Source organism: Rhinolophus sinicus, chromosome 18, assembly GCF_057876585.1.
Source record: "Rhinolophus sinicus isolate RSI-liver-muscle chromosome 18, RSI-T2T, whole genome shotgun sequence".
NCBI classification, from domain to species: Eukaryota; Metazoa; Chordata; class Mammalia; order Chiroptera; family Rhinolophidae; genus Rhinolophus; species Rhinolophus sinicus.
The window spans coordinates 116,812,808-116,840,326 of record NC_142518.1 but is presented as its reverse complement, the minus strand read 5'-3'; the positions used below and the strand labels follow the sequence as shown (position 1 = coordinate 116,840,326).

Sequence of the window (27,519 nt, the reverse complement as noted above, 5' to 3'; positions counted from 1 at the left end):
ATGGGAGAAGATTTTTGCAAACAGTGCCTCCGATAAGGAGCTAATATCCAAAATATATAGGGAACTCATGCAACTCAACAACAAAAAAACAAACAACCCAATTGAAAAATGGGCAGAGGACCTGAAGTGACATTTCTCCAAAGAGGACATACAAATGGCAACTAGACATATGAAAAAATGCTCAACATCACTAATCATCAGAGAAATGCACATAAAAACCACAATGAGATATCACCTTACACCAGTCAGAATGGCTATCATCAACAAGACAAATAATAACAAGTATTGGAGAGGCTGTGGAGAAAAAGGAACCCTCATACACTGTTGGTGGGAATGCAGACTGGTGCAGGCGCTATGGAAGGCAGTGTGGAGGTTCCTCAAAAAATTACGAATAGAATTACCATATGACCCAGAAATCCTTCTCCTAGGTATGTACCCCAAAAATCTGAAAACATTTATCCATAAAGACACGTGTGCTCCAATGTTCATTGCAGCTTTATTTATGGTGGCCAAGACATGGAAACAACCAAAATGTCCTTCGATAGATGAATGGATAAAGAAGTTGTGGTATATATACACAATGGAATACTATTCGGCAGTAAGAAAAGACGAAATAGGACCATTTGTGAGAACAAGGATGGATCTTGAGATTATAATGCTAAGCGAAATAAGTCAGACAGAAAAAGCAGAGAACCATATGATTTCACTGATATGTGGTATGTAAACCAAAAACAACAAAAGAACAAGACAAACAAATGAAAAACAAAAACTCATAGACACAGACAATAGTTTAGTGGTTACCAGAGGGTAAGGGGGGTGGGGGGTGGGAGATGAGGGTAAAGGGGATCAAATATATGGTGATGGAAGGAGAACTGACTCTGGGTGGTGAACACACAATGGGATTTATAGATGATGTAATACAGAATTGTACACCTGAAATCTATGTAACTTTACTAACAATTGTCACCCCAATGAACTTTAATTAAAAAAAAATGTTTAAAGATATCTTCCCATGGAAGGGGGATCATTCAAAGACTAAAATAAAATTTTAAAGAAAATGAGATTAAGATAATAGTCTTTTTGTTTTTATTGGGGAACAGGGCCCATCAGCTCCAAGTCCGAACCGGCAACCTTGTTGTTCAGAGCTCACACTCTAACCAACTGAGCCATCCGGCCGCCCCAAAGATAGTAGTCTTAAATTCATGACATAACTAGTAATGTCATGTTGGAATGTTGTTTCAACATGTTCAAAACTAAGCAGGATTCCTGCCCCGCCCCCCGCACCAACTTTGTAGGTCACTCCCACTTATGCTTCTTCAGATCAGAAGTCTTTCCATGTACTTGTAGGTTGGAAATGCTTTAAATCAGAGCTTCAGGGTTTGTAAAACGAATAAGTAACCCAGTTACATTTATATTTACTTAAGTACTCCACTAACACTGCACTTATTTCAAATGGTGGGAACCCATGTTAAGGTTGGACAGATGACTTATTCTCTGTGTCCCCGAGTCTCTTTGCCTCTAGAATGAGGACAGCATTGTTGTGAGAATGAATTAAATCATGAAATATACTTGGCACATAGCAAGTGTTTTATAAATCTTAGCTCTTATCATTAGTGTACAATAAAATTGTTACTCACTCTTTTGTTGAGACAAATAACAGGCCACAGGCTGCAGCCCAGGGTGCAGCAGCAGCAGAGACAACCGCACAGCAGCCATCTCCCATTGACTGGGAGAGCTTTTTTCAAACATGCGTTCACACGGCCAATGCTGGTCTTGAATTCCTCCGGGGCCACCTACAACAAGGGCATAAGCTTTAACAGGTTGTGGGCAGCTTTCCACTATTCATCTCTAAACCTAAAGAAAATGTTTGTCTTATTACAAATACTTTAAAGAACAACACATGTCTAAATAGATTTCCTCCCTATCTTCCCCTATAAATATGTATTACATGCTGCTGGATGACATTAGAAAGCAAAAAAACATAATTTTATGTTTATAGAACTTATTCTGATGTTCGAAAACAATCTTCTGCAGTTGCCAACAATAAAATGATGGCAACGAAATTTTTGGTAAAGGATACCCACCAAGCAGTTTTCTTACCAAATATTCTCAATATTAAGGCGGTATTAATAGTCTCCAGTCGCTCTGACCAGAAGTTGAGTAAGACTAGAAGCATAACATAACAATATGAAATTTAAATTAGACGCTGGCAATATTCTTGGATTACTTTTAAAAAGGCAACTCTCAAATCTTTTCTCCCTGGCACATTTGAAACATAACAATTTCAACACTTGCCATTGTTCCCATTGTTTGTAAGGAAAAACTACACTTAGAAAAGGCAGTGAGGAGTGATTACATTCAAAAACCAATCTTAATATTCAGCATAAAATATGCATGCTCATGACTGTTGTAAATTTTGAAAGTTGAAAGGTCCTTATACAAATTTAATATTTTGAGTTACTACCTCCATTGCTGGAAGTGGCTGCTTGTGCTTCTCTGTAAACAATGACAAAGTCAGTTCAAAGGCAAGAGCATGACAGGCATAATTAGAGTTCCACCTAAAATTCTGCTTAAAAGTTATATTATACAATTCAAAGGTTTACTAAAGATAGCTTGCTGTCAGTGAAATCACATTTCTGAATCACAAAAATGACCCCCTTTGATTTAGAAAGCTGTCAGACTGTAAAGTCTATGGGGGAAAAAATCCAACATTTGTCTGTGCAAGCAAAACATGAAATTGTTAGGAAAAAGAAGCTGCTGTAAAAGAAAAAACCCGAATAGCACGCTTGTTATAAAAAATATAGAGCTTTACAACTCTTCCAAGTAAAACTTATACTAGAGGAATCAATTTACTACATTTTTGTCTTTTAATAAACATGTCCTAAAGTCAACACTACAAAACATATACCTATTAGCAGATGTTAGAAAACTACGTGACAACAGAATTCAGCAACATGATGATTAAAACATTAATGAATTATATTAGCTTTATTAGAATCATTCATTCTACCCAATAAGGTTAACTGCTTAACCCACACATTTGATTTTCTTCCCAATATCAACTGTGAAATTGTGAGGCTCAAAACTGTATTTACAAGGGGAAAGTAAACAAATATCATTCTCCATCTAGATTGTTGGCAATATGACCTACAGACAATCAATGAGTAAAAAGAATTTCAATTAAATGACTAAATTTCTGAGGTAAATATGAAAATAAATTCAGAGAACCATGGCTCATAACTGAAAATGGTAAACACCAACAGGCTAAGCACATTAGACAATAAATCAAGATCTGGTTTCTAGCTACTTATTAGCTATGAAAAATCCTAGGCAAATTCATTTAATTTTTCTGAGTTTTAGTTCACCATCTCTAAAATGAAAATTAATAGTCTTTGTTTTATATACCTCACAGGTAACGGAAATTATACCTTAGAAAGAACCTCCTGACTGGAAGACTTTGAAAAAAAAGTCAGTGAATCACAGCTCTGACAAGATTTGGAGCAAGAAAAGCAAGGCTTTGCTACACGTTTTATTATAAACAAAAGGATAATCTGCTACATTTTGAATGCAAATGCAATGCTCTTCAGTTCTTCAATTCTTCAGATTTACCTCAGTGATACTGAACTTCATTTTTACCTAGTGAATCACTGAGCAACGAAATAGAAGTTAAAATAGGGAAAATATATTTATATATTTATCTCTAATCTGTAATATGACTATCAATTCTCAATAAATTGTAGATGCAGAAACACTACCACATTTTTAAAACATGGCAAATTTTTGATATAAATTAATGTAAATCATAAAATTATGAACTCTGTCCATTTACAAATTTAAGTGCTTGTAATTAGAATTTAAATTTTTATTTAAAAAGTAAATTTTTATTCAAAATTTTTATTTAAAAGTGTATAAGCACAGATAAAAAAGTAAAAGCAAAAAGTGAGGTTAAAGCCAGAAATTTATCAGCCCATAAAGCAAAACTTGCTTTTCGTTGAAAACTTTCTGGGTGAAATAAATTATATGCCAGGCATGTAACATTTGTCATAAATTTGGTTTTTCATTACATGCTTCTGGAAATGAATTAACAAAAACATTCCTAAAATGTGGCAAATTTCTTTCTTCCTTGCTAACTGATACTTTCCACATTCACATTTAACACTCAATAGTCTCAGTTTGTAAACTCTTATCATGGGCAAATTGAAAACTTAAATACGCAAGTTATTAAAAATGAGAATTCAGATTTTTAAAAATTTAAGTATAGTTGGCATTCAATATTATATTAGTTTCAGGTGTACAACACAGTGATTTGACATTTCTGTATCTTACTATGTGCTCACACTGAGTCTAATAACCACGTGACACTGTGCAAAGCCACATGATTACTGACTGTATTTCCCTTCACCTTTGCCACTCATCCCTCCATTCCCCTCCCCTCTGGCAACCAGCGGATTTTTGAAGTCATAAAATAAATCTACTGAAAAGAAAACTTACTAGAACTTGAAACAATAAACTAAAATTCGCATTTTCACTTAAAAAAAAAAAAAGGCCAGGACTGTCTTTCAAAAAATCTATTTGAATAACAGCAAAAGCCAAAAAACACATAAAGGTATAGGAAATGAGAACTGGTTAACTGATTTTAAACAATGTGAAAGGAATGTTTAGTTAACTGTGTGGAATCAGAGTTAATAACATTTTACTCATTTGCTTCCATATAACTGAATATCTCTAGTAATGAAGGTTAGATGGAAGCCCTTTACTTTCTAGCCAAACAGCAGGATGTAAAGAAACATTTAATTCCCTTTGACTTTCTTGGAAAGAAAAAAGAAAAGCACATCATAAAGGTGGGGAAAGGGTCATAATATTTTATAACAGGATACAAGAGACTCTGTAAACAGAAGAAAATCTAAGCAAAACCCAGCAGGACTGATTTGCCTCCTTCAATCACCGGGAACACAAGCCTATCCATCACTTGTCATATCGGCTCATAAAAGTAAAGGTGGATTTTATGGCTTATGGTTCCCAATACTGCACACTAATCTCCTCATAACACCATTTAATTGTTTCAAGCTGAGGGTAAGAAGCTTTTATTTCTTTTCTAAAATTCTGTGGTTCTTTCATTTTCTGGTCACTAGAATCTTTATGTATACACCTGTTTGGTATGTCCTGTTGTGACAGGAGGACTTATCGTTAGCGAAATGGTGGAAACTATCTTTTCTGCACGTAACATAAAAGATTATTATTTTCTTTTTATATAATTTATTTTTTTAAATTTATTGGGGTGACAATTGTTAGTAAAATTACATAGATTTCAGGTGTACAATTCTGTATTACATCATCTATAAATCCCATTGTGTGTTCACCACCAAAGATTATTTTTTATTTGTATTTAAAGCATTAATACATAACAAGCACAAAATTAATACCGAGCCACAGAGCTTGCCAAAATGGCTTTTAGGTTTTCAGAATGCACTCTGCAATTTTGCTTAGTCGAGGCATAAAAGCTATTTAGAATCCGATTCATAGTGAAAGACTGGTTTTGTAATAGGTAGATTTCTTTTTCTTTTTCAGCTGTTGCATTTAGCAAATGAATGAAAATATTCATTTTTAAATATTTTTGCACAAAAACTGCTAAGTCTGGAATTCAGACCTTTTTTCTTTCAGTTTTTTTTCCTGGTTCATGTAAATTCTTTTTGCTCTTCCCCCCAGTTATTAGAAAAGCATTTTGATAATCCAAAATAACCTACACAAATTAAACAATGCCTACTGGAGAAAAATCATCTGATTAAAGGTAAAATTAATAAAGCTAATGCTACATGTGACTTAAAAATCAGATTTTCAGAATTCCTTTTAGTGCTGTTTTTTTTATCACCAAACACTAAACTAAGAAAAATATCACAGCATCATTTATGCCTTATCCAATATATGAGAAATTTTGTGCACTTTAAATAGTGCACTAGAATAAAATATCCAATCATTATGATATGTGCTACAAAAATGGTCACCTGAAAAGAATGGATGTCATTAAGAACAGCTTATGCCCAGATTATTTAAGTTGTATTTAGGCATACCACAAACAGCTTAAAATTCTTATTCCTCTAGTTTAAAAAACTGTACTTTGGGGCTGGTGGAGTTTTTCACTTTAGAAGGCTTGGAGAGAAATGAAGAAGTGTGAAGAAATATTCTGAAGATTCCTCAAGCACATACAACTGACCTATTTCAAAGACGGATAATTCTTCTGCCTTGGAACTCTCTTCTCTGACACTTTTTTGATTATTCATTTTCTAGAATTTCTTGAACTTGTAATTCAAACTTTAAAAACTAAAGCAGTAATAAAGCTGGATATAACTGCCCTGACAACATAGCAGCATCATGAAGGGAACATAAAGAACAAGTTTTCCATTGGAGATGTTTCAATTCATATTCTCTTTACTATTAATATTGAATTTGACATCTCTCCACAAACACATTATTGTTCAAGAGATTATTTTCATAGAGCTTTTTTTTTCATCTGGAGAAAACATTTATGATTAATTCATATAAAACAAATCTACGTCTGAACTGCTACTTAAACTGATTTATTCTAAATGATCAGGATAGGACGGTAGAACATACTAGAGAGTGAGGCCGAAATCTCACACCAAAGGGCTCTTTGTATCCTAAAAAGTTATATAGCCACATATTTTATAATGTTAAATTAGCCAGGGACTATCTCCACCTATTTATTATTATGTGGAATGATTTGACATACCCCAGGAGAGATATAAAAGGTCCAAAGTCAAGAGGACAGGGCCGGCCCGGTGGCTCAGGTGGTTGGACCTCCGTGCTCCTAACTCCAAAGGCTGCTGGTTCGATTCCCACATGGGCCAGTGGGCTCTCAACCACAAAGTTGCTGGTTCAACTTCTCAAGTCCTGCAAGGGATGGTGGGCTACGCCCCCTGCAACTAAGACTGAACACAGCACCTTGAGCTAAGCTGCCGCTGAGCTCGCGGATGGCTCAGTTGGTTGGAGCGCAGCTCTTAACAACAAGGTTGCCAGTTCAATTCCCACATGGGATGGTGGGCTGTGCCCTCTGCAACTAAAGATTGAAAACGTCGACTGGACTGGGAGCTGAGCTGTGCCCTCTACAACTAGATTGAAGGACAACGACTTGGAGCTGATGGGCCCTGGAGAAACACACTGCTCCCCAATATTCCCAATAAAATTAAATAATAGGATAGATGTGAACTATTTAAAAAAAAGACAATCTTTCTTTAAAAAAAAAGTAAATTAAGGTTCGAATAGGTAATATAGTCACATGGTTCAAAAATCAAAACAATACTAAAAGATAATCAGAAAATGGTCTCATCCTTACTCTTGCTTTCACCCATCTCCTTCCCATTCTTCAATGAAAGTAATCACTTTTATTAGTGTCATGTGTATCCTTCTAGAATTACTTTATAGAATTATCAATGTGCTTATTTCTCCCCTTTATTACACATACTTTACACACTGATTTGCATCTTGCTTTTCTCAATAATGTGTGAGAAAAATTAACACTAAAATAGCATATAAAAAAGCCCTTTAGAGAATAAAATGATTTTAAAATATGACCAAAATCTATACTGACAAATAGCATTTTTCTAGTACTAAAATTCAACAGAGTGATATTAAGTTACAGACTTCAACACACAAAAGTTAACTTCTTTTAACCCCAAATCATCATTTTAGGTACCAAGCACTTAACTCTTAACTATTTGGAAATTATTGAGTATTTTGTAATATAATGGCTTTTCTCTTTCTTTGTCTACATTTTCTCAAGTAACAAACACATGTAAACAACCTTTTGCCTTAGTCAGAGCCTTTTCCCTTGGGCCTAGAAGTTAGCATTACTGTTGTCAGAAGAGTTCCCAAGCACAACTTCAAATCCTAGGAAGTCTTTGACTATTTGAACCTCAGTGCTAGAAGATACCACTGAATGTAGAGGAACTGGGGAACAATTTATTGCAGTGAGTCCAATTTTAGAAACCCAAACTATCTAAAATGCAGAAAAATGTCTAACCAAAAATTTGATTCTTTTGATGTATAACAAATCAGACCACAGGACACTTTATAAAAGAGTGATACAAAGTTAAACAATGATAACTTTGTTTACTCTAAAAACATTGGAAATTACTGAGCTAAATGAAAAAATATATATACCTACCAGGGCTGAGAAAAAAGGCAAAACTGTAAAAACTGAACAAATAAGTAAATAATGGGTGGCATTAATGGAAAATGAACAAAATAACTGGTTATAGGCTAGTAGTCATGGAGACAGCTTTCAGTCACTAACAACACAGCCTCTAAGTACCCTGGCCTCTTGTTACCAGACTTCATTACCAGTGAGTCAAACATTTGTCATAACACTGAATAAGCCATAAAACAATGCTTTTAGAATTGAAAAGTTCAAAGCAAACTCACTTACCTTCCCTGTTAGAACTGAGGGAAATTCAGTATCAAACTTGTTGCTCAAGCCAAACCTTAAAAACAAAGACAAAACAAAATATATTCTACCCAGCATGTTTAACTCTCTCCTATTTTTTCAAAAAAAGTTACAAAGCCATGCATTTTTCTTTTGATATTGTGATTTTAAAACGTATCCTAAAACTAATTTTACGATATTTATAGAAAATAAATCTTTGACTGTTAATCCAAATTAATAATAAAAGAAACTTAAGGAGCAAAGGTTAAAATAGGATTCTGACTAGATCCATGATATAGGATTAAAAATAATAAATTAGAGAAACACTGATATAGAGCTGGAAATATAATTTTTGACTAAAATGTTTGTTAAAATCCATTTTAGTTGATAACTGTTGGAACTGGCTGATGGGTACTATGTGAGAGTAGATTATACTATTCTTTCTACTTTGGTGTATATATGAAAAATTTCCTAATAAAAGCTAATAAAACCTTTGGAACCACAGACTTTGACAACTTATGGTCAGTTACTATTCAGAAACTCAAAGGTTGATCCCTATGAATGGCACACACACACACACACACACACACACACACTATATTCAACCAATTTTGAGAAAACAGATCCCAGCCTTGAAAGCTCTGACACTCTTCATGTATGCTGACTGAAATCTGTAGGGAAGTCAAAATGAATTTTATAAGCCTTCATTCACCTACTTGTGGATTTCAGAAGGCATAACAAAGGTCACTTCCTGCATGTTAGATGATACTTGTATATCATAGTGACTACATTTTTTTGTTAGTGATTAATGGGTTGTAAGCAAAAAAGAAAAGACACTAACATTTACTGAGAATGCCTTGTGAGATAGGCAATAATAGTAACAGTTACCAGTAACCATCAACTTACCATGGGCTAGATATTGTGCTCGGTAAATATATTACTTCAAGACTTTATAACACTGTAAGAGAGGTATTTTCATCCTGATTTTACAGACAAGGAAGCTGACATTCAGAAAATTTTTTTCCAAAAGTAATAAATTAAATGACTTGCCCCAAATTATACATCTAGTAAGGGGGAAACCAAAATTCAAATGCTGATCTTCAGGTTCTTTCTGTCCTATATTAAGCTCCTTGAGAACTGAAACTACTGTTTATTTATTTTGCTATCTTCCATTATGCTTAGTAGCATAATGGAATATAGTAGATATTTAATAAAAGTTTGTTAAATAATAACCTATTGTACTGTTTGAGTTAACTCATTTATGGCACTGTGGTCTTAGGGTCACTTTAAAGATATGTTAAGATTTCCAGTCAAGATGGTGGAATAGGTAAAAGCTGTGCTTACCTTCTCTCACGAACACATCAAAATTACAACTAAACTGCAAATAACCATCACTGAGAATCACCTGAAGTCTTGCTGAACCGAAGCCCTACAACTAAGGACATGCAGAAGAAGCCACCTCGAGACTGGTAGGAGGGGCAGAGATGTGGAACAGGCTGGTCCCACACCCGGGTGTGACTATTAAAAATCAGGAGTGTTATCTCAGCTGTGGAGATCCCCCTCGAGGAGCAAGAGGTCCTAGCCCCTCCCCAACTCAGGGTTCCAGGGCCAGGGAGAGAAGTCCCCATAATTTCTGGTTGTGAAAACCAGTGGAGATTGTGATGGACGGTGGGTGGAGTCCCAGGCACTCCTCTTAAAGGGATCGCACACAGACTTACCCACCAACGAAATCACGGGAGCTGAACTCCAGTACTGGGGCAGCAGCTGGAGAGGCAGCAGGGACATCTGGTGGGGAACTGAGCTGTCTGGCTTTGGGATGGGGGCTGCAGGGGGTCAGCTTTCTTCTGGATGGAGGAGCTGGCAGAGGCCATTGTTTCTTTGTTGAGCCCTCCCACTCCCGAGCATGCAGACACAGGTGGCCACCATATCTGGCTAATGGCATTCATTTGCCCCATCCTGGTGATTCGAGACCCCACCCCACCCAACTTTTGTGCACACCCAAACTGCTTCCAGTGGCTTTTTTGTACAAATTGCCTGCCTTGCTCATGCTTCAGACTTTCCTAGGATCTCTCAAAGGTTCGTGGAACCCAGAAAAGCGGCATCTGGCTTGAGTGTGTCCTGTACCTCTGGCTGAGCAGCCCTAGGCCTGGCACTTGCAGCAGGTGGCCTTGGTTCACACTTAGCCTCTCAAGGTACTTCCAAACATGGCACAGGTGGCAGCCATTTGTGGGTTTCTTTGTGGGTCCTGATGGGTGGCCCCAAGTGGGGTACAGGTTGTGGCTGAACTTGACCTACAGCAGGTCTGAAACGAGCTGGAACATCACCCAGCTGCCTCCAAGGGCAACACACCCAAGGGGTGGATTGGGCAGGCACCAGAGAACTGCTGAGGCAGATCCTGCTCTGTAGAGTCAGCCCCCGTATCAACTCCTCCTCTGCAGTCACAGCCAGTCCACAGACCAGTGGACTGAGGGTCAAATCCCTCCCATAAACGAGCAAATGGCAACCAAGGCTCAACTATGAGGAAGGGCACATACAACCCACTCAAGGGACACACCTGGAGTGCATGGCTCAGGTGAACAGGAAGACTTTGCCACTGGGCCCCACAGCACACCTACTACATAAGGCCACTCTACTAAGGCTGGAAGACATAATAGCCCTACCTAATACATAGAAACAAACACAGATAGGCAGCCAAAATGGGGAGACAAAGAAACATGTCCTAAATCAAAGAACAGAACAAAGCTCCAGAAAAAGAACTAAACAAAATGGAGACATATAACCTACCAGACGCAGAGTTCAAAACACTGGTTATAAGGATGCTTAATGAGCTCAGGGAGAACTTCAACAAAGAGTTAGGAAACATAAAAATGGAGATAGAAAATATAAAAAAGAACCAGTTAGAAATAAAGAATACAATAATGGAAATGAAGAATACATTACAGGGAATCAATAGTAGATTAGATGAAGCAGAGGATCAAATCAGCAATTTAGAAGATAAGGTAGCACAAAACATCCAATCAGAACAGCAAAAAGAAAAAGAGTCCAAAAAATTGAAGAGAGTTTAAGGGGCTTCTGGGACAACATCAAGCATACCAACATTCGCATAATAGGGGTACCAGAAGGAGTAGAGAGAAAGCAAGGAATTGAAAACCCATTTGAAGAAATAATGACAGAAAACTTCCTTAACCTGGCAAAGGAAAAAGACATACAAGCCCAGGAAGTGCAGAGAGACCCAAACAAAATGAACCTAAAGAGGCCCACTCCAAGACACATCATAATTAAAATACCAAAGGTTAAAGACAAAGAGAGAATCTTAAAAGCAGCAAGAGAAAAGCAGTTAGTTTCCTATAAGGGAAGCTCCCAAAAGATTCTTAGCTGATTTCTCAACAGAAACTTTGTGGGCTAGAAGGGACTGGCAGGAGATATTCAAAGTGATTAAAACCTACAACCAAGACTACCCAGCAAAGCTATCATTTAGAATTGAAGGACAGATAAAGAGCTTCCCAAACAAACAAACAAAAAGGTTAAAGGAGTTCCTCACCATCAAACCAGTATTACAAGGAATTTTAGAGGGACTTCTTTTATATATATGAATAAAATGGCAATAACTACATACCTATCAACAATTACATTAAATGTAATGAATTAAATGCTCCAATCAAAAGATGGGGGGCTGAATGGATAAGAAAACAAAACCCTTACATATGCTGCCTACAAGAGATGCACTTCAGATTGAAAGCACACACAGACTGAAAGTAAAGGGATGGAAAAAGATATTTCATGAAAATGGAAACAAACAAATAAAAAAGCTTGGGTAGTAATTCTCATACCAGACAAAATAGTTTAAAACAAACACTATAACAAGAAACAAAGAAGGACTCAATTAGTAATCTCACTTCTGGGTATTTATCCAAAGAAACCCAAAATGCTACTTTGAGGGGATGTCCATTGCAGCATTATTTATAATAACCAAGATATGAAGGCAACCTGGGTATCCCTGAATGGATGAATGGATAAAGAGGATGTGGTACATATATATAAAATGGAATATTACTCGGCCATAAAGAAGAATGAAATCTTGCTATCTGTGACAACATGAATGGGTCTAGAGAGTACTGTGCTGAATAGAGTAAGTCAGACAGAGGAAGACAAATGTCATATGATTTCATTTATAAGTGGAATCTAAAGAACAAAATAAACAAATAAGCAAAACAGAAACAAATTCATAGAGACAGTGAACATTTTGATGGTTGCTAGATGGGAGAGAGTTGGGGTAAGTAAAGAGGGAAAGGGATTAAGAAGTACAAATTGGTTGTTACACAGCAGTCACGGGGATGTAGGGTATAGCATAAGGAATATAGTCAATAATACTGTAATAACTATGTATGGTGTCAGATGGATACTAGATCATTGGGGTGATAGACGGGAGGGGGTTGGGGGCAGGGTGAAAAAGATGAAGGGATTAAGAAATACAAATTAGTAGTTACAAAATAGTCATGGGGATGTAAAGTATAGGAAATATAATCAATAATATGGTAATACCTATATATAGTGCCAGGTGGGTATTAGTCAAGGGATCACTTCCTAAATTATGTAAATATTTAACCACTATGCTGCACACCTGAAGCTAATATAAAATAACACTGAATGCGAACTCTAATTGAAAATTCAAAAAAGGCAGGAAAATATAAAGAAGAATAAGAGGTTCAAAGTTCCAGATACAAAACAAATAAGTCTTGGGGATGTAATATACAGCATAGGAAACATAGTCAATAATATTGTGATAGCGTGGTACAGTGTCAGATGGTTGCTGGACTTATCATGGTGATCACGTCTTTAGCATAGGGAATACATAGAATCAATAATGTGGTAATAAGTCTGTATAGTGCCAGGTGGGTACTGTTGAATGACTATGATGTACACGTGAAACTAATATAATATTGTATGTTAGATATATTTTAACAAAAATCTTAAGAAAAAAGACATGTTAAGAATCCAATGTCCTATTAAAACTGTATGTGGGAATACCATATTCTCTTTGTATTATTTATGCTAAAAGCTTCTTTTTAAGAATAGAAGTCAGTCTTAAATACGAAGACTTTCTATACTTAGCAGCTAGTAGCAAAGCACATATCTGTGCATAAACATACTATACCTGTGTGTTTAACATATATTTAAAAAAACAAATTCTATATTTTAAAATAGTTGAGAAAATTAATTAGTAATTATAAAAAGAACGTAACTTCATTAAAAAATAATTAATTCTCCAGGTGTCAGTACAATATGTAATGAGAACATAACATCCTCATAATAACATTCTCATAATAACATTGCCTTTAAATCCATACACAGACACAGGCATAGAGCCAAACTTAAAAACAAGATAGTGTAACCTTGTACATGAATTTTTATGGCAACTTTCATATGCTGTTTGAGAAATTGACATTTTAGTATTAAATATATATTTGCAATTACGTACTAACTCAACAACCAATAACACAAATATTTAATAGAGCAAAAACATATTTCATTTAAATCATATTTAGCTAAATAGTGACTTTTTCCCTAGTCAAAAAGATAGAATTTAATTCATTATTCCACAACTAGTGAATTCTAATTGTGTAACAAAGAAACACATACAGGTTTCACTTAGAAAGTAGACATGATACATTTTAAAGCAGAGCTCTTCCTCTTCCAAAAGGCCCCAGAACCAGCACACCTGGTGGCCAGCTTCAGACCAAGCAGGAGCATCACATTAGTCATAATGATGCTCAATAATCTCAGGGAAAACTGCAACAAAGAGTTAGGAAACATAAAAAGAGAGATAGAAAACATAAAAAAGCAGTCAGAAATAAAGAATACAATAACTAAAACAAAGACTACATTAGGGGAAATCAACAGATTAGATGAAGCCGAGGATTGAATCAGCAATTTGGAAGATAAGGTAGAAGAAAACACCCAATCAGAAAAGCAAAAACAAAACAAAACAAAAAACCCCAAGAACCCAAAAATATGAGGACAGTTTAAGGGCCCTCACATATCAACATTCCCATCATAGGGGTACCAGAAGGAGGAGAGAGAGAAAAGAATTGAAAACCTGTTTGCAGAAATAATGACAAAAACTTCCCTAACCTGGTGAAGGAAATTGACATACAAGTCCAGGAAGGGCAGAGAGTCCCAAAAAAGAGGAGCCCACAGAGGCCTACAATAAGACACATCATAATTAAAATGCCAAAGGTTAAACACAAAGAGAGAATCTTAAAAGCAGCAAGAAACAGGCAGTTAGTAACCTACAAGGGAGCTCCCATAAGATTGTCAGCTGATTTCTTAACAGAAACTTTGCAGGCCAGAAGGGAGTGGCAGGAAATATTCCAAGTGATGACAAGCAGGGACCTACAACAAAGATTACTCCACCCAGCAAAGCTATCATTTAGAATCGAAGGACAGATTAGAAAGAGCTTCTCAGACAAGATAAAGCTAAAGGAGTTCCTCACCACCCAACCAGAATCACTAGGAATTTTAGCGGGACTTCTTTAAAATGAAATAAAAAATATAAATAAAATGGCAATAACTACATATCTATCAAAATTACTTTAAACGTAAATGCATTAAATGCTCCAATCAAGAGACATGACTGGATAAGAAAACAAGACCCTCATACACACTGTCTACAAGAGACTCACTTCAGATTGAAAGACACATAGAGATTGAAAGTAAAGAGATGGAAAAAAATATTTCATGAAAATGGAAATGAAAAAAATCTCGGGTAGCAATACTTATACCAGAAAAAATGGACTTTAAAACAAAGGTTATATATCAAGAGACAAAGAAGGACTGAGTAATCCACTTGTGGTATTATATTCACATTTATCCAAAGAAACTAAAAAAACTAATTCTACAAGACATATGCATCCCTATATCCACTGTGGCTCTATTTACAGTAGCCAAGATATGGAAGCAACCCAAGTGCCCATCAATAGACCATTGGATAAACATGTGGTACATACAGAGGGTGACAAAATAATGTATACACATGTTAAGAAAGGAAAAACCTGTATTAAAATTGTAATACTAATATATATTGATAACAAAAGATGAATGCAAGTCTTGTGTATACATTTTTTGGCACCCCCAATATACACAATAGAATATTACTCGGCCATAAAAAAGAATGAAATGTTACCATTTGCGACAACATGGGTGGACTTAGAGGGTATTATGCAATGAAATACGTCAGATACAGAAAGACAAATACCATATGATCTCACTTATATGTGGAATCTAAAGAACAAAATACATGATCAAAGAAAACAGAAACAGACTCATAGATACAGAGAATAAATTGATGGTTGCCAGAGGGGAAGGAGTTGCGTGAAAAAGGTGAAGGGATTAAGCAGCGCAAATTGGCAATTACAAAGTAGTTGTGGGGATGTAGAGTATAGCATGAGGAATATAATCAGTAATGTTGTAATAACTATTATATGTATGGTGTCAGATGGGTACTAGATTTGTCAGGCGATGACTTTGTAAGTTATATAAATGTCTAATCTCTATGTTGTACACCTGAAACTAATATAATATTGCATGTCAACCGTAATTGAAAAATTAAAAATTAAAAAAATTTTTTTAAACTTTTCCCAGCTGCCATTCTTTTACTAGACATCAAATATGTGGAGGATATAGACAGATATATTCCACAACATATATGGAATATTTCTATTGTTTCAATTCTTTGCCTTGCTATTGTGTTTGCATTTATCACAAGACAAACGTACTTTCCTTTCTGCTGTTTCCATTTCTTTAATATTCCTCCCTTAGTCTTTTGAAATTTGACTTTGGTGCTGTCACTTTACTGAAAACAAATCTCTTATTTAGTAAATTTATTCAGAACAAGTTCATCTTGTCTTATTTATTGCCAAATTCAATGTCCTCTTCTCAGAACTTTTCCCCTTGAGTTTGCAGCTTGTGAGACTTGATCACACCCTTACCAACACTCTTCCATTCTTTCAGCTTCCCCTAACACTCTTGTGTTTTTCCCCAAATTTAGCCTTTTGTCATCTGCTTTTCTTTCTAAGGAAGCTGTAACAGTTCATCTGTATTTATTAGCTTTGACAATTACTTCTATGCTGATGACCATCAAATCTATATCTCTAGTTTTATAGGTTTCAACATGGCGCTAGTCCCTCATCTCTAATTGCATACTGAAAATTTGCATTTGGACATCTTGTTATAAAATAATAATAACATAGGTCAAACATGTCTAAAATTAAATGTTATCTTTTATTGAAACTGGCTGCCCCTTTCAAATTCCTCATCTCTATCAATGGCACGTTGACTCTCCTAACCTAGACTTTGGTATCATTTTTGCATCTTCCCTCAACTGGTTTTTTTTTGCATGTTGCTGACATTTGGGTGGTCACAAGTCCTGTTATTTGTTCCTTTGAAACCATTCTTATAACAATTCCTTCCATTCCAGTGCCACTGCCACGGTGGCTTTTGTCTTTCCTCATGTGGTTCCTCTCCCTAGTTTAAAACCTATGGCCCAAGTAAAGTTCCAACCCCTGCTGTAATGCGTTGAATGCTCAAGCCTTTATCGATTCCCCCTTTCTCTGAAGATTCATAGACACATCTAACATGTACTATACAATTCAACAGTTAATAAACATTTCTTTGTTCTTTGCTGTTCCACATCAATATCTTAAAGCCAATTTCCCCATTAGCTTTGTAAAGCAATGCCTGTCCTTTGTTTTTCTGTATTCTTCACAGTGCTTACTCCAGTGCTGAAGTTCACATTACTAATTTTCTACTCTAACATAAAAAGCGATTATCTTTTCTAAAATATAAAAAGTATATTAGAAATGGTAAGGAAAGTCTCATTTTACTTCTTAAAATACTCCTTTATGGCTTATATACATCTACTTCAAAAGGTATAGACACAGGCAAACTAGGCCCAATATCCTTTCATAATCTTGTCTAAAAGGCAGTTAACAATGCTGTTTTTGTCTACCAGGGATTTCTTCCTTAACTTTCTCTACTAAAGACTCAGCACTTTAAAAGACTACTTAACTCAAATAACCTTAAGCACATTTCACTTAGTAGTTGTTAGAGAAAAATGTCGAAATGGCTGCTGCTGAATAAACACCTCAGTTCTGTTTCATAAATAAACCATTCAGTTAAGAACTGTTAGTGCACAGAGGTTAGACAAGCTCATCTACCTATTACTGATAAGTGACAGACTTTAGCCAAGATGTGTGGTTCTTCCACATTAGACAAACAGGCACTTGGGAGCTGCTCATGCTGTCATTTTACTGGTTTCATTAAATACTGTGTTTGAAGTGGACCCAGTGTTGGTTCTTAATGATTGTATTCTATTCAATGCCCCAAATTTTAATTTCTTGGAGAATTCTTTGGAGTAAAGGAAATTAAGCCAAAGAAGGATGGGTCCTCTTAGTTGTTCTTCCCTCTTCTCTTCCTCCCTACACCCCTCACTTTTTAAAATCCTTTTGAAAAAAGCTATACATCAGCCTTTGAACACCTTGCACAAATTAAAGTTCACATATTCAGGTTATTTAAGAAAACAAATGAAAGCATAGTAAAATTCTGCCAACAAGAAACATGATTTAACCAGAAAACTATGCACTTATAGTAACACTGATGCTGAACCATATGTACTGAACTTTATCTACTATACTAAGGAAAAGGAAAATCTATGCCATATAATTCAAAGAGATTTAAAAAAAAATACTGCTAAATCTCTTTAATCTTTCATATGGAAACAATCATGTCTTGCCACACCGTGAAATGGCAAGTGTTACCACAGCTTCAGTATTCTCAGAGCTTAAAATCTTATAAAATACTTACCTTATATAAACACAAATTAACAACTCATCACTGTAATCCCTCAAAGACAGCTACTTACAGAAAAGGCTTTCCATTCACTGATTTGAGAAGTATTAATATTTGTAGTGCTCTCTAAGTTTTTGCCAAAATGCACTGTTTGGCAAATGTGGCCATCTTTTTCAATTCTATAGGTAATAACTTAAGGTCTTTTAATTTTAATGAGACAATTTTATAAATACGTGAGAATTAGTAACCTATCATCTCTACTAACTTCTGTACAGGTGTACTACTGTGTTTCCCCGAAAATAAGACCTAGCCGGACAATCAGCTCTAATGAATCTTTTGGAGCAAAAATTAATATAAATAAGACCCAGTCTTATGTTATGTTATTAAAGACCGGGTACTGGGTCTTATATTATATAAGACCCGGTCTTACATGATATGAATTTTTGCTCCAAAAGACGCATTAAAGCTGATTGTCCAGCTAGGTCTTATTTTCGGGGAAACACGGTATCAAGGGTAAATGTCTATATATTTTAAGTAATATGAGGAGTGTGGTAATGCTTACAAATAAGAAAAATATCTCATGAGATATAATTTTCCTTGCATTTCAATACATTGGATCTAAATATTTATCCTAAAAATATCAAGAAGAAAAGTGATAGATACTTTTATATCAGCCAGATGTATAGTATTTCTGAAACAACACTTCTAAAAGACATTTCATTATTTCTGTTTCTAGAACCTCAAATTGGTGAGAGTTCATTTAGCCATGTTTTTTTTTAATTTGGAAAAAAAAATCCCCAAATATCCGTGTATGATTATCATCTCAGATAATTATCAACTGGAATTACAATTAGTGTGGTTAGGTCATTCTACCTCTTAAGAAATTATAATTAACTGCATATTAAAAGATTAGTATCTTGCAACAACATGGATGGGCCTAGAGGATATTAAGTGAAATAAGTCAGACAGAGAAGGACAAATACCGTATGATCTCACTTATATGTGGGATCTAAAGAACAGAATAAATGAACAAACAAAACAGCAGGGTTTGGGAATGGGTGAGAAAGGTGAAAGGATTAGTAACTAGTATTTGTTGAGGGGCTATAATATAGTATGCATTATGGTGGGCATATTGAGTGTTACTAAAGTGAACCAATATTTATTCAACTCACTTTTATTGAGTGTCTACTTCAGGGCAGGCACTGAAGATTCAGAGGGAACCAGAAATTATTCCTACCATTGCAGCCTATGGTGTAGTGGGGGCAGAAAAGACTTGCAGGAGTTGGTGACATATGGAAGACTAGGGTGAGGCAAAGGCAAAGAGATAAGAAACAGCATGTAGCCGTTATGGAAGGCAGTGTGGAGGTTCCTCAAAAAATTACGAATAGAATTACCATATGACCCAGCAATCCCTCTCCTGGGTGTCTACCCAAAAAATCTGAAAACATTTATACATAAGACACGTGTGCTCCAATGTTCATTGCAGCTTTGTTTACAGTGGCCAAGACATGGAAACAACGAAAATGTCCTTCGGTAGATGAATGGATAAAGAAGTTGTGGTATATATACACAATGGAATACTATTCGACGGTAAGAAAAGATGATATAGGAACAGTTGTGACAACATGGATGGATCTTGAGAGTATAATGCTAAGCGAAATAAGTCAGACAGAAAAAGCAGAGAACCATGTGATTTCACTGATATGTGGTATATAAACCAAAAACAACAAAAGAACAAGACAAACAAATGAGAAACAGAAACTCATAGACACAGACAATAGTTTAGTGGTTACCAGAGGGTAAGGGAGGTGGGGGGTAGGAGATGAGGGTAAGGGGGATCAAATATATGGTGATGGAAGGAGAACTGACTCTGGGTGGTGAACACACAATGGGATTTATAGATGATGTAATACAGAATTGTACACCTGAAATCTATGTAATTTTACTAACAATTGTCACCCCAATAAATTAAAAAAAAATTAGTTCCAAAAAAAAAAAAAAAAAAAAAGAAACAGCATGTTATGAACAGGAAAATATAAGCAGTAAGGGGAAATGTCAGGAGATTAGGCTGATAGATCGACAGGGTCCAGTTCTGTATGTCATGTTATGGAACTTAGATTCTATCCTGCAGGTGAAGTGAAAAACTCAGAACAGTCTTAAGCAGGAAAGTAGTATCTCCAATCTAGCAGCAGGCTGGGGGATGAATGTGAAGGTGAAAAGGATGAAGGCAAGACAACGAATTAGTGTGGTAAAAGGGGTCTGATTCAGGGAAGTGGTGGTAGGGAGGAAAATAATAAAAGTTTAGGTCATATATTGTTAGCACTTGCTGACTGCATAGCTGTGAGAAGTGTGAGTGGGAAAGAGGAACCAAGGATGAATAATGGGATCAGTGAAGGTACGTTTAACTGACATAGAAAAAACAGAAATAGGAGCAATTTTTTGAGGGGTTGCGATGGGAGTATGAAGGGTGTGTAGGAGAGGAATGAATTCTGTTTCAGATATGTTGAATTTAAGATAAGGTGAGGAACACCAGATAAGAAGGAGTCTGAGCAGAGTCGGGTTCAGAGATACACATCTTGGAGACATCCGATAATTAAAACCATGAGAGTCGAGATGAGACCATCTAGGGAGAGTAGGGAATGAGAAGAATAGCAATCTGAGAACAAAACCCTAGAGATCAGTGGTATTCAAGAGACAAGAGAGGAAGAGAATCTCATGAATAAGACAGTTAAGGAATAACCAGAAAAATACAAGGAGAACCAGGAGAGTGAAGTGGCCAAGGAATCCTTAGGTTTGTTTGGCTGGAAAAAATGTTTGTTTGTTTTTTTAAAATCAGAATTTAAATACCTTTAACTAAAACACATACTTTCTAGTCCAACTAAGTTCCCATCATTACTCATGCTGCATTATTTTCTGTGACCCGTCTTTTCTCTGATGGCCTGTGTGTTTGTGACCCCTGGAGTAGAAGCTTCTAGGAAACAGGGAGTTATTCTAGGTGTCATATGCAGCCATGAGGACCAGAAAGATAGGGAATAAAAGATGAACACTAATTTAGCAACAAGAGGGTCATGGTGATCCTAACAAGGTCAGTTCTCAGAGGGGTGAAGAGGAAATAGATACGATGAATGTAGCTACTCTTAAGAAATTTTCAGAAGGAAGGGAGACCAGACAGTAGCAAAAGGGGCATGTAGGTCTAGGAATGCTTTTGTTTTACTTTGTTTTTAAAGAACTAGGCTCTGAATATGTTTACAAGCTGAGCCAGTAGAGAGGCAGAGAGGAGTAATATTAGAGAGATGGGCTGCCTGACGTTGGAAGATCTGGAAGGAGTCTGCGAGAGAAGGGTATGGAAGGCACCAGTGGAGGGATGAGCTTTGGACAAGTGGAGAGACTCCTTGACCTCAGAAGTTGGAGGAAAAGAGCATAGGAATTCAGACCTAATTAAGATCCAATGTAGGTTTTTCAGCAGGAAAGTGACATGATTAAACAGTGTTTTAAGAAAATTAGTTTGGCACAAACATGCAGGATGGATTGGAGTGAGGAAAAGCGGCAGACTGTGGCCATAATTCAAGCAGGAGATGGCAATGCAAACTAGAGTGGTGCCAGCAGAAATGGAGAAAATGAAAAATCGAATAGACATTTCAAAAGGCATGATGACACAATTCTGGGACAGACTGGCATAGGACAAGTCAAGGAGGAGGAAGAGTTAAAATGACTCAAAGATTTGAAATAATACCCCAGAAGATTAGAATGGTGGTATCAGGGTCAGAAATGGGGCAACTGGAATGCACAGCCAATGTGGGGAGAAAAAATTGCTAGGTTTAAGATATACTGAGTTTGAGGTGATGGTTCTCTAATTTTAAACTTTGAAACAAAACAAAGTCCTCTATAGAACAGATGACTGCACAGAGAATGGAAAAAAAATAAGAAGTGAGAGAGAATAAGAAATATTTCATTCAGATAGGGCGACTCTAACACTCCCATGCCAGAAACACATCAAACAGAAACTCATACTTTAGATGTCTCAGAATTAGATGAACTGTTTCCTGAGGATCTTACTTTATCTGATATAAGAAAAGTTTTACAACCATAAAAAGACCATAGTCTCAGATCCCGTAAAACTTTCTCCGAAACATTTAATCTTTTTTCAAACCTGAGACATTTAACATCAAATGTGCTTTAGGGTCAGGTGGGTACTAGACTAGTTAGGGGGGATCACTTGTTAAATTATATAAATGTTTAACCATATGCTGTACGCCTGGAATTAATATAAAATAATATTGAATGTCAACTGTAATTGAAAAATAAAAAGTGGAGGAAAGGTGAAGGGGAATAAGACATCCAAATTTCCAGGTATAAAACAAGTAAGTCATGGGGATGTAATGCACAGCATAGGGAATACAGTGGTACCTCGGTTTTCAAACGTAATCCATGAGTTCTGAAACGTTTGAAAACAGCCGACAGCTAGGCCTCAGGATCTTGCACTCAGCAGAAGCCATGTGACATGTTCGACTTCTGAGTCGTGTTCGAAAACCCGAAGCATTTACTTCCAGGTTTACAGCGTTCATAAACCAAAATGTTCATTAACGGAGACATTCGAAAACCGAGGTACTACTATATAGTCAATAATATTATGATAGTGTGGTACAGTGCCAGATGGTTGCTGGAGTTACGGTGACCACTTCTTTAGGTATATAAATGTTGAATAACTATGGTGTACCCCTGAAACTAGTATAATATTGTATGTTAGCTATATTTTAATAAAAATCTTTTAAAAATGTGTTTTGTAGGTGAGAGAATGTGTACAATACAACTAAATAATTTTCCAAAGTATATACACTGGTTAGCAATTCAATTATTGGTGTGCTGCTTTTTGGGTTTTGGCTTCAACTGACACCAACAGTTGCTACCAGCACCACGACTTCGTACTCCTAGTTCCAAAATTTTTAAGCTGGGAGGGACTTTATACCTACCACAACGGTGTGGGCATGGCAAGTGTCAGTGTTTTGCTTTTAATTGAAAACAGGTTGGTAAGTACTTCACCATGGTTGTGTGAAGAGTAGAATGGAACCATAAATAAGTTTCAGGGAACTTAAATTCTTTTTCTTTGCCCCTTCTCTGTTCTCTGAATTTTAGAAAATAATGAGGGGGAGGAGTGTTGGAATATAAACTGTGGACTGGAATAAAAACCTTTTTTCTGTTCAGTCATGTGAAATAATCTGCATGAAAGTAACCTTTGGTGCCAGAATCATAATTAGCTTGAGTAATAAAATGTCTCCCTAGTGATGAAAGGAATGCAAGGAGAACAGTGCAGAAAGCTGGCATCTGGTCATTGTAGGCTATCTAAAAAATTCTTGGACCAAGAAAAACTATGTTAAAATTGCCTAATGAAAAAGCGGTCTAAAAATCTCCCCAACCTCTTGCACAATTTCAAAATCTTTCCTGATACATTTCATGCAAAGATCACAAAAGCATAATGAAATGAAAATATTCAACATGTTAAAATTAACAGCTAACACGATGGGGAAAGTGGTGCATATTATATGGTTTCAGGTAATACAAACTAAATTGAAAGTCAAAGGGGCTAGGGGAGCCATCATCAAAATTAGAGGCAGCATGACTTGATAGGAAAAAGTAGCTGTATTTTGCAAATGCAGTAAAAGATAGCAGAGTTAAGAGAATGAACATGACACAATACTCAAACTTCCAAATATTTACAACCCAAGCACATAAAAATGAGAAAGTACCCTTCAAAGCCCAAAGAATCATTAAGATGTTCTTCTTTTGTTTTGTAACTACTATGCTGAGGTCACTCCCCCTTTTATTTTCTGAAATATTATCCAAGATTTCAATTTTTAAAAGTCAGTCTGTATAAGGTTTCAAGAAATCATCCTCAGCTTCTGGAGGACTAATTCCATATATACATATACTTAATGTTTGCGTAGTTAATGTATGGACATACAAAATCTCCTGGAGGTTATCTTAAATGATCTCAGAGCTGAAAGTCTTTAGAAACCATGTACCCCAAACCTGTCATTTTCCAGATGGAGAAATCAAAGGCCAGAAATGGGCAGTAACCTGACCAAGGTCACAGGGCCAGTAAAAAGCAAAGCTGGGACTAACATATAAGAGCCCTCACTTTAAATCCATTGCTCTTTCTTTGTACTTTTCCTAGTTGCCTTTCACCCTGAGCCTCTAATTGTGTGATATTTAAGGAATGTCAGAGTGAGGGTGATCAAGACACGGGAAGGTTAATTGTATTCATTCATATAAGGATTGGACAGGAAGAATGGATGGCTGAATATGTGGGTGGCTGGATATTCTACAATATTCAGAAAATGCATCATGTTTCTGTTTTGAAGAATCCAAGTCTAGGTCTTGTCACATGTCACAGCCGTCACCGTATTCCACTACACAGCAATTTTAGCAGCAAAGAATGCTGTGGTACATCCTGCAGTTGAAAGACTATTCCCTTGCCAACACACACAGAGAAGCATAGACTCGCCCCGAGTCCAATGTCCCTGACTGCCAAACCCCTCAATTTCCCTGTGCTATACTCACTCAGTCTTTACCAGGTGTAGGTGCATCACATTTACATTCTCACTCCCGTAACAGCTATCTCCCTTGATTTGTCTATTTAGACTAGGTGTCCTTTCCTAAGTGTATGCCTCGGTCAGCCCTCCCTAACTCCACAGGCCCCTTGATCACCTTCTCATTTCTCTGTTGTTAAATCACAGCCTTTTAAAACCCCATGGTCCCCTCTCGCTTACACGGTGATGTGGCCCGCGCCGCGCACCAACACAGGGTCCGGGGCATATCTCCGCAGATGCTCCTCGCTCACTACCCGAAGCGGGGGCGGCGTCTCCTCTTCCTCCTCCTCCTCCTCTTCCTCCTCCTCCTCTTCTTCCTCCTCTTCATCTTCTTCGTCATCGTCAGGCCCCGATACCGACGACGACGACGACGACGACGACGACGTTGCCGCTTCTTCCTCCTCCTCCAGTTCCGAGATGGTGTCGAACTCCGCCATGTTGGGCAGCAGGATGCTCATCACGTGACCCCTCGATGGCCGCCACCGTCACGTAGAAGAGTTTGAACCTGCTGAGGTACTGGAAGAGGAGGGGGAACGAAATGAAGAGAAAGAGGAGTGTGGTGGGGACAGGATTTGAGGGGTGCGCCTGCGTGTTGTGGCAGACGGGACGGGGGTTCGGAGGCGGGGGCACCAGGGAGAGGAACAAATCAGTGTACGCTTGCGCGGCTCTAAGGGAAGAGGGGCGTTAGAGGTGAACTCCAGGGAATTATCGAGGTCCGGTCTGCGGATGCTGATCTTAATACTGCTCTTTTGTCCTCTGCTGCTTGTATTCGGGGGACTTGCCTTCTAGTTTCACTTGCAATTAATTAATACTCAGTGTTATTACCCACACCCACCCAACACCAGTATAGGCAAGTATATTCTATAAAAGTGAGATGAGAACTTTGTCCCAAATACCTCAAGGTATATACCAATTCCTTACGTTTCTTCAGCATCAGATCTTTCTCACGCCCTGCATTGCATTTTTATTAACACTTTACTGAAGAGGAGACTTTCTATTACCACTTCTATTCCTACTATGTAACTCTTATACAGAACTTTCTAAGCTAAGTACTTTATGTGTATATCTCATTTAATACTTCACAAGCCTACATACCACGATTATCTCATTTTACAGATATAATTCCTAGACACAGAGAATAAAGTCATGGAGTTACTAAATGTCAGTCCCAGTTTTAAATTTGGGGGTCTCTTCTGATTCTCAAAGTCCAGTACTATTAACCAAAGGACTATATTGACTGAAATTGTTTGGATACTTTTTTTTCTTTAAATTAAATTTATTGGCGTGACAATTGTTAGTAAAATTACATAGATTTCAGGTGTAGACTGGTGCCTTTTGGGCTGTTTCTTGAAAGATGTTTGAATTTTGGAGGGTTTCCTTTTCGTGGGGAGTGCGGGGGGGGGGGGGGGGGCGGGGGGGGAGGGAGGGAGCGGGAATGGGGGATGGGAGAAGCATTCCAACCTAAGGAAACATTAATTAACATCATTCATTTTCCAGACACTGAGCTAGACTCTTTCACATACAATATCTCACTTAATCCTTAAACAATTCTGAGATAAGCATCATCATACCTATTTTATACATGAGAAGCCAGTGGCTCAGGAAGTTTAAGTAATTTATTAAGGTCTATGGTGACCTTTTGTCCAAAAATTTCCATTTCTAATATTGTGTCTTCTCCACACACACTAAAATGGTGTACAGATCACATATTTTCAGTTTCCAATCCACATCTCAAACTATTTCATACTTGGCAGCAGCACGAAAATCTATGTCATAATTCTGGACTCATGAAGACACTAAAGTCCCCACACATCTACTAAGTTATAAAACAAATACCGTAATCCAGGTAGTCTAATATCAGCTTCATTGTTCTTTCTGCTACACTACAGCTACATCACGATTACACAGTCTAACTGTGGAAACAGACAGAGCCACACTTTAATTTAGAATAAGCTTTACATTAGAAGTAGAGCACTATAAACAAAGCATTTAGGATGTATGAAGGATGAAGAAATTAGTTCTATAAGAAGCTTTAATCAAACTAGATTCATTATCAAAGAGTTTGTGTTACTAAAATGAAAAAAATGTCTTCTCCTCGAAAGCTTGATTATTTAAGAACTTTAAAAATAACTTGTAACACTATCAATAAGCAACAAAATCTAGTTTTTTATAGTATAGAGGATTTTATCTACTGGCCAGAAATTTTATTATAAGATGAAACCTTAAAATATTTTATAATAGCCTTTGGCAAGACATACATACTATATCTCCCTTTCTTAGGTGTTAATAAATATCATGTATCATTTATGTGAATGACATACCTTAGACTTAAGATCAAATTAATGTTCTGCACCAGTTTTTCTTTCTTTCAAAAAGCAAAAAAGCCATAAGTAATACTAAAAAAAATTCCAAACATCTTATATTATCCATAAAAGTACACTAAGTCAATGTCTACAGTGAAGTATTTTGCTGGTTACTACCTAAATGATCGTTTCTTCTTTTCACCACTCAGGATTCAGCTAAGAAAGGATGTTTAAAGGAAAGAAAGAGAAAAGAGTATAAGGGGTGGACTTTGTGATGAGTTCATGCAACTATGGTAAAAGCTAAGAAATGATGGTTGTGGAGAACGGAAGGGAAGGAGAGGAA

General features: G+C 36.7%; 1 protein-coding gene and 1 long non-coding RNA gene across 3 annotated transcripts in view; one reads left to right on the top strand and one right to left on the bottom strand.

Moving 5' to 3' along the window:
- Positions 1-25,859, bottom strand: part of CHIC1 (cysteine rich hydrophobic domain 1) — a 37,375-nt gene extending 11,516 nt beyond the window's left edge. The window contains exons 1-3 of one of the 2 annotated variants that reach the window (XM_019747997.3): positions 25,054-25,859; positions 8,444-8,498; positions 1,638-1,793 (exon numbers count right to left, since the gene is read on the bottom strand). In XM_019747997.3, the coding sequence (XP_019603556.2) occupies positions 1,638-1,793; positions 8,444-8,498; positions 25,054-25,331 (489 nt within the window). In that variant the 5' untranslated portion in view covers positions 25,332-25,859. The remainder of the gene's footprint in view (positions 1-1,637; positions 1,794-8,443; positions 8,499-25,053) is intronic. The other variant, XM_019747996.3, reaches the window with a different exon arrangement.
- LOC141569556 (uncharacterized) overlaps positions 25,262-27,519 on the top strand; it is a 29,254-nt gene continuing 26,996 nt past the window's right edge. The window contains exon 1 of the long non-coding RNA XR_016019905.1: positions 25,262-25,386. This is a non-coding gene — a long non-coding RNA (uncharacterized LOC141569556). The remainder of the gene's footprint in view (positions 25,387-27,519) is intronic.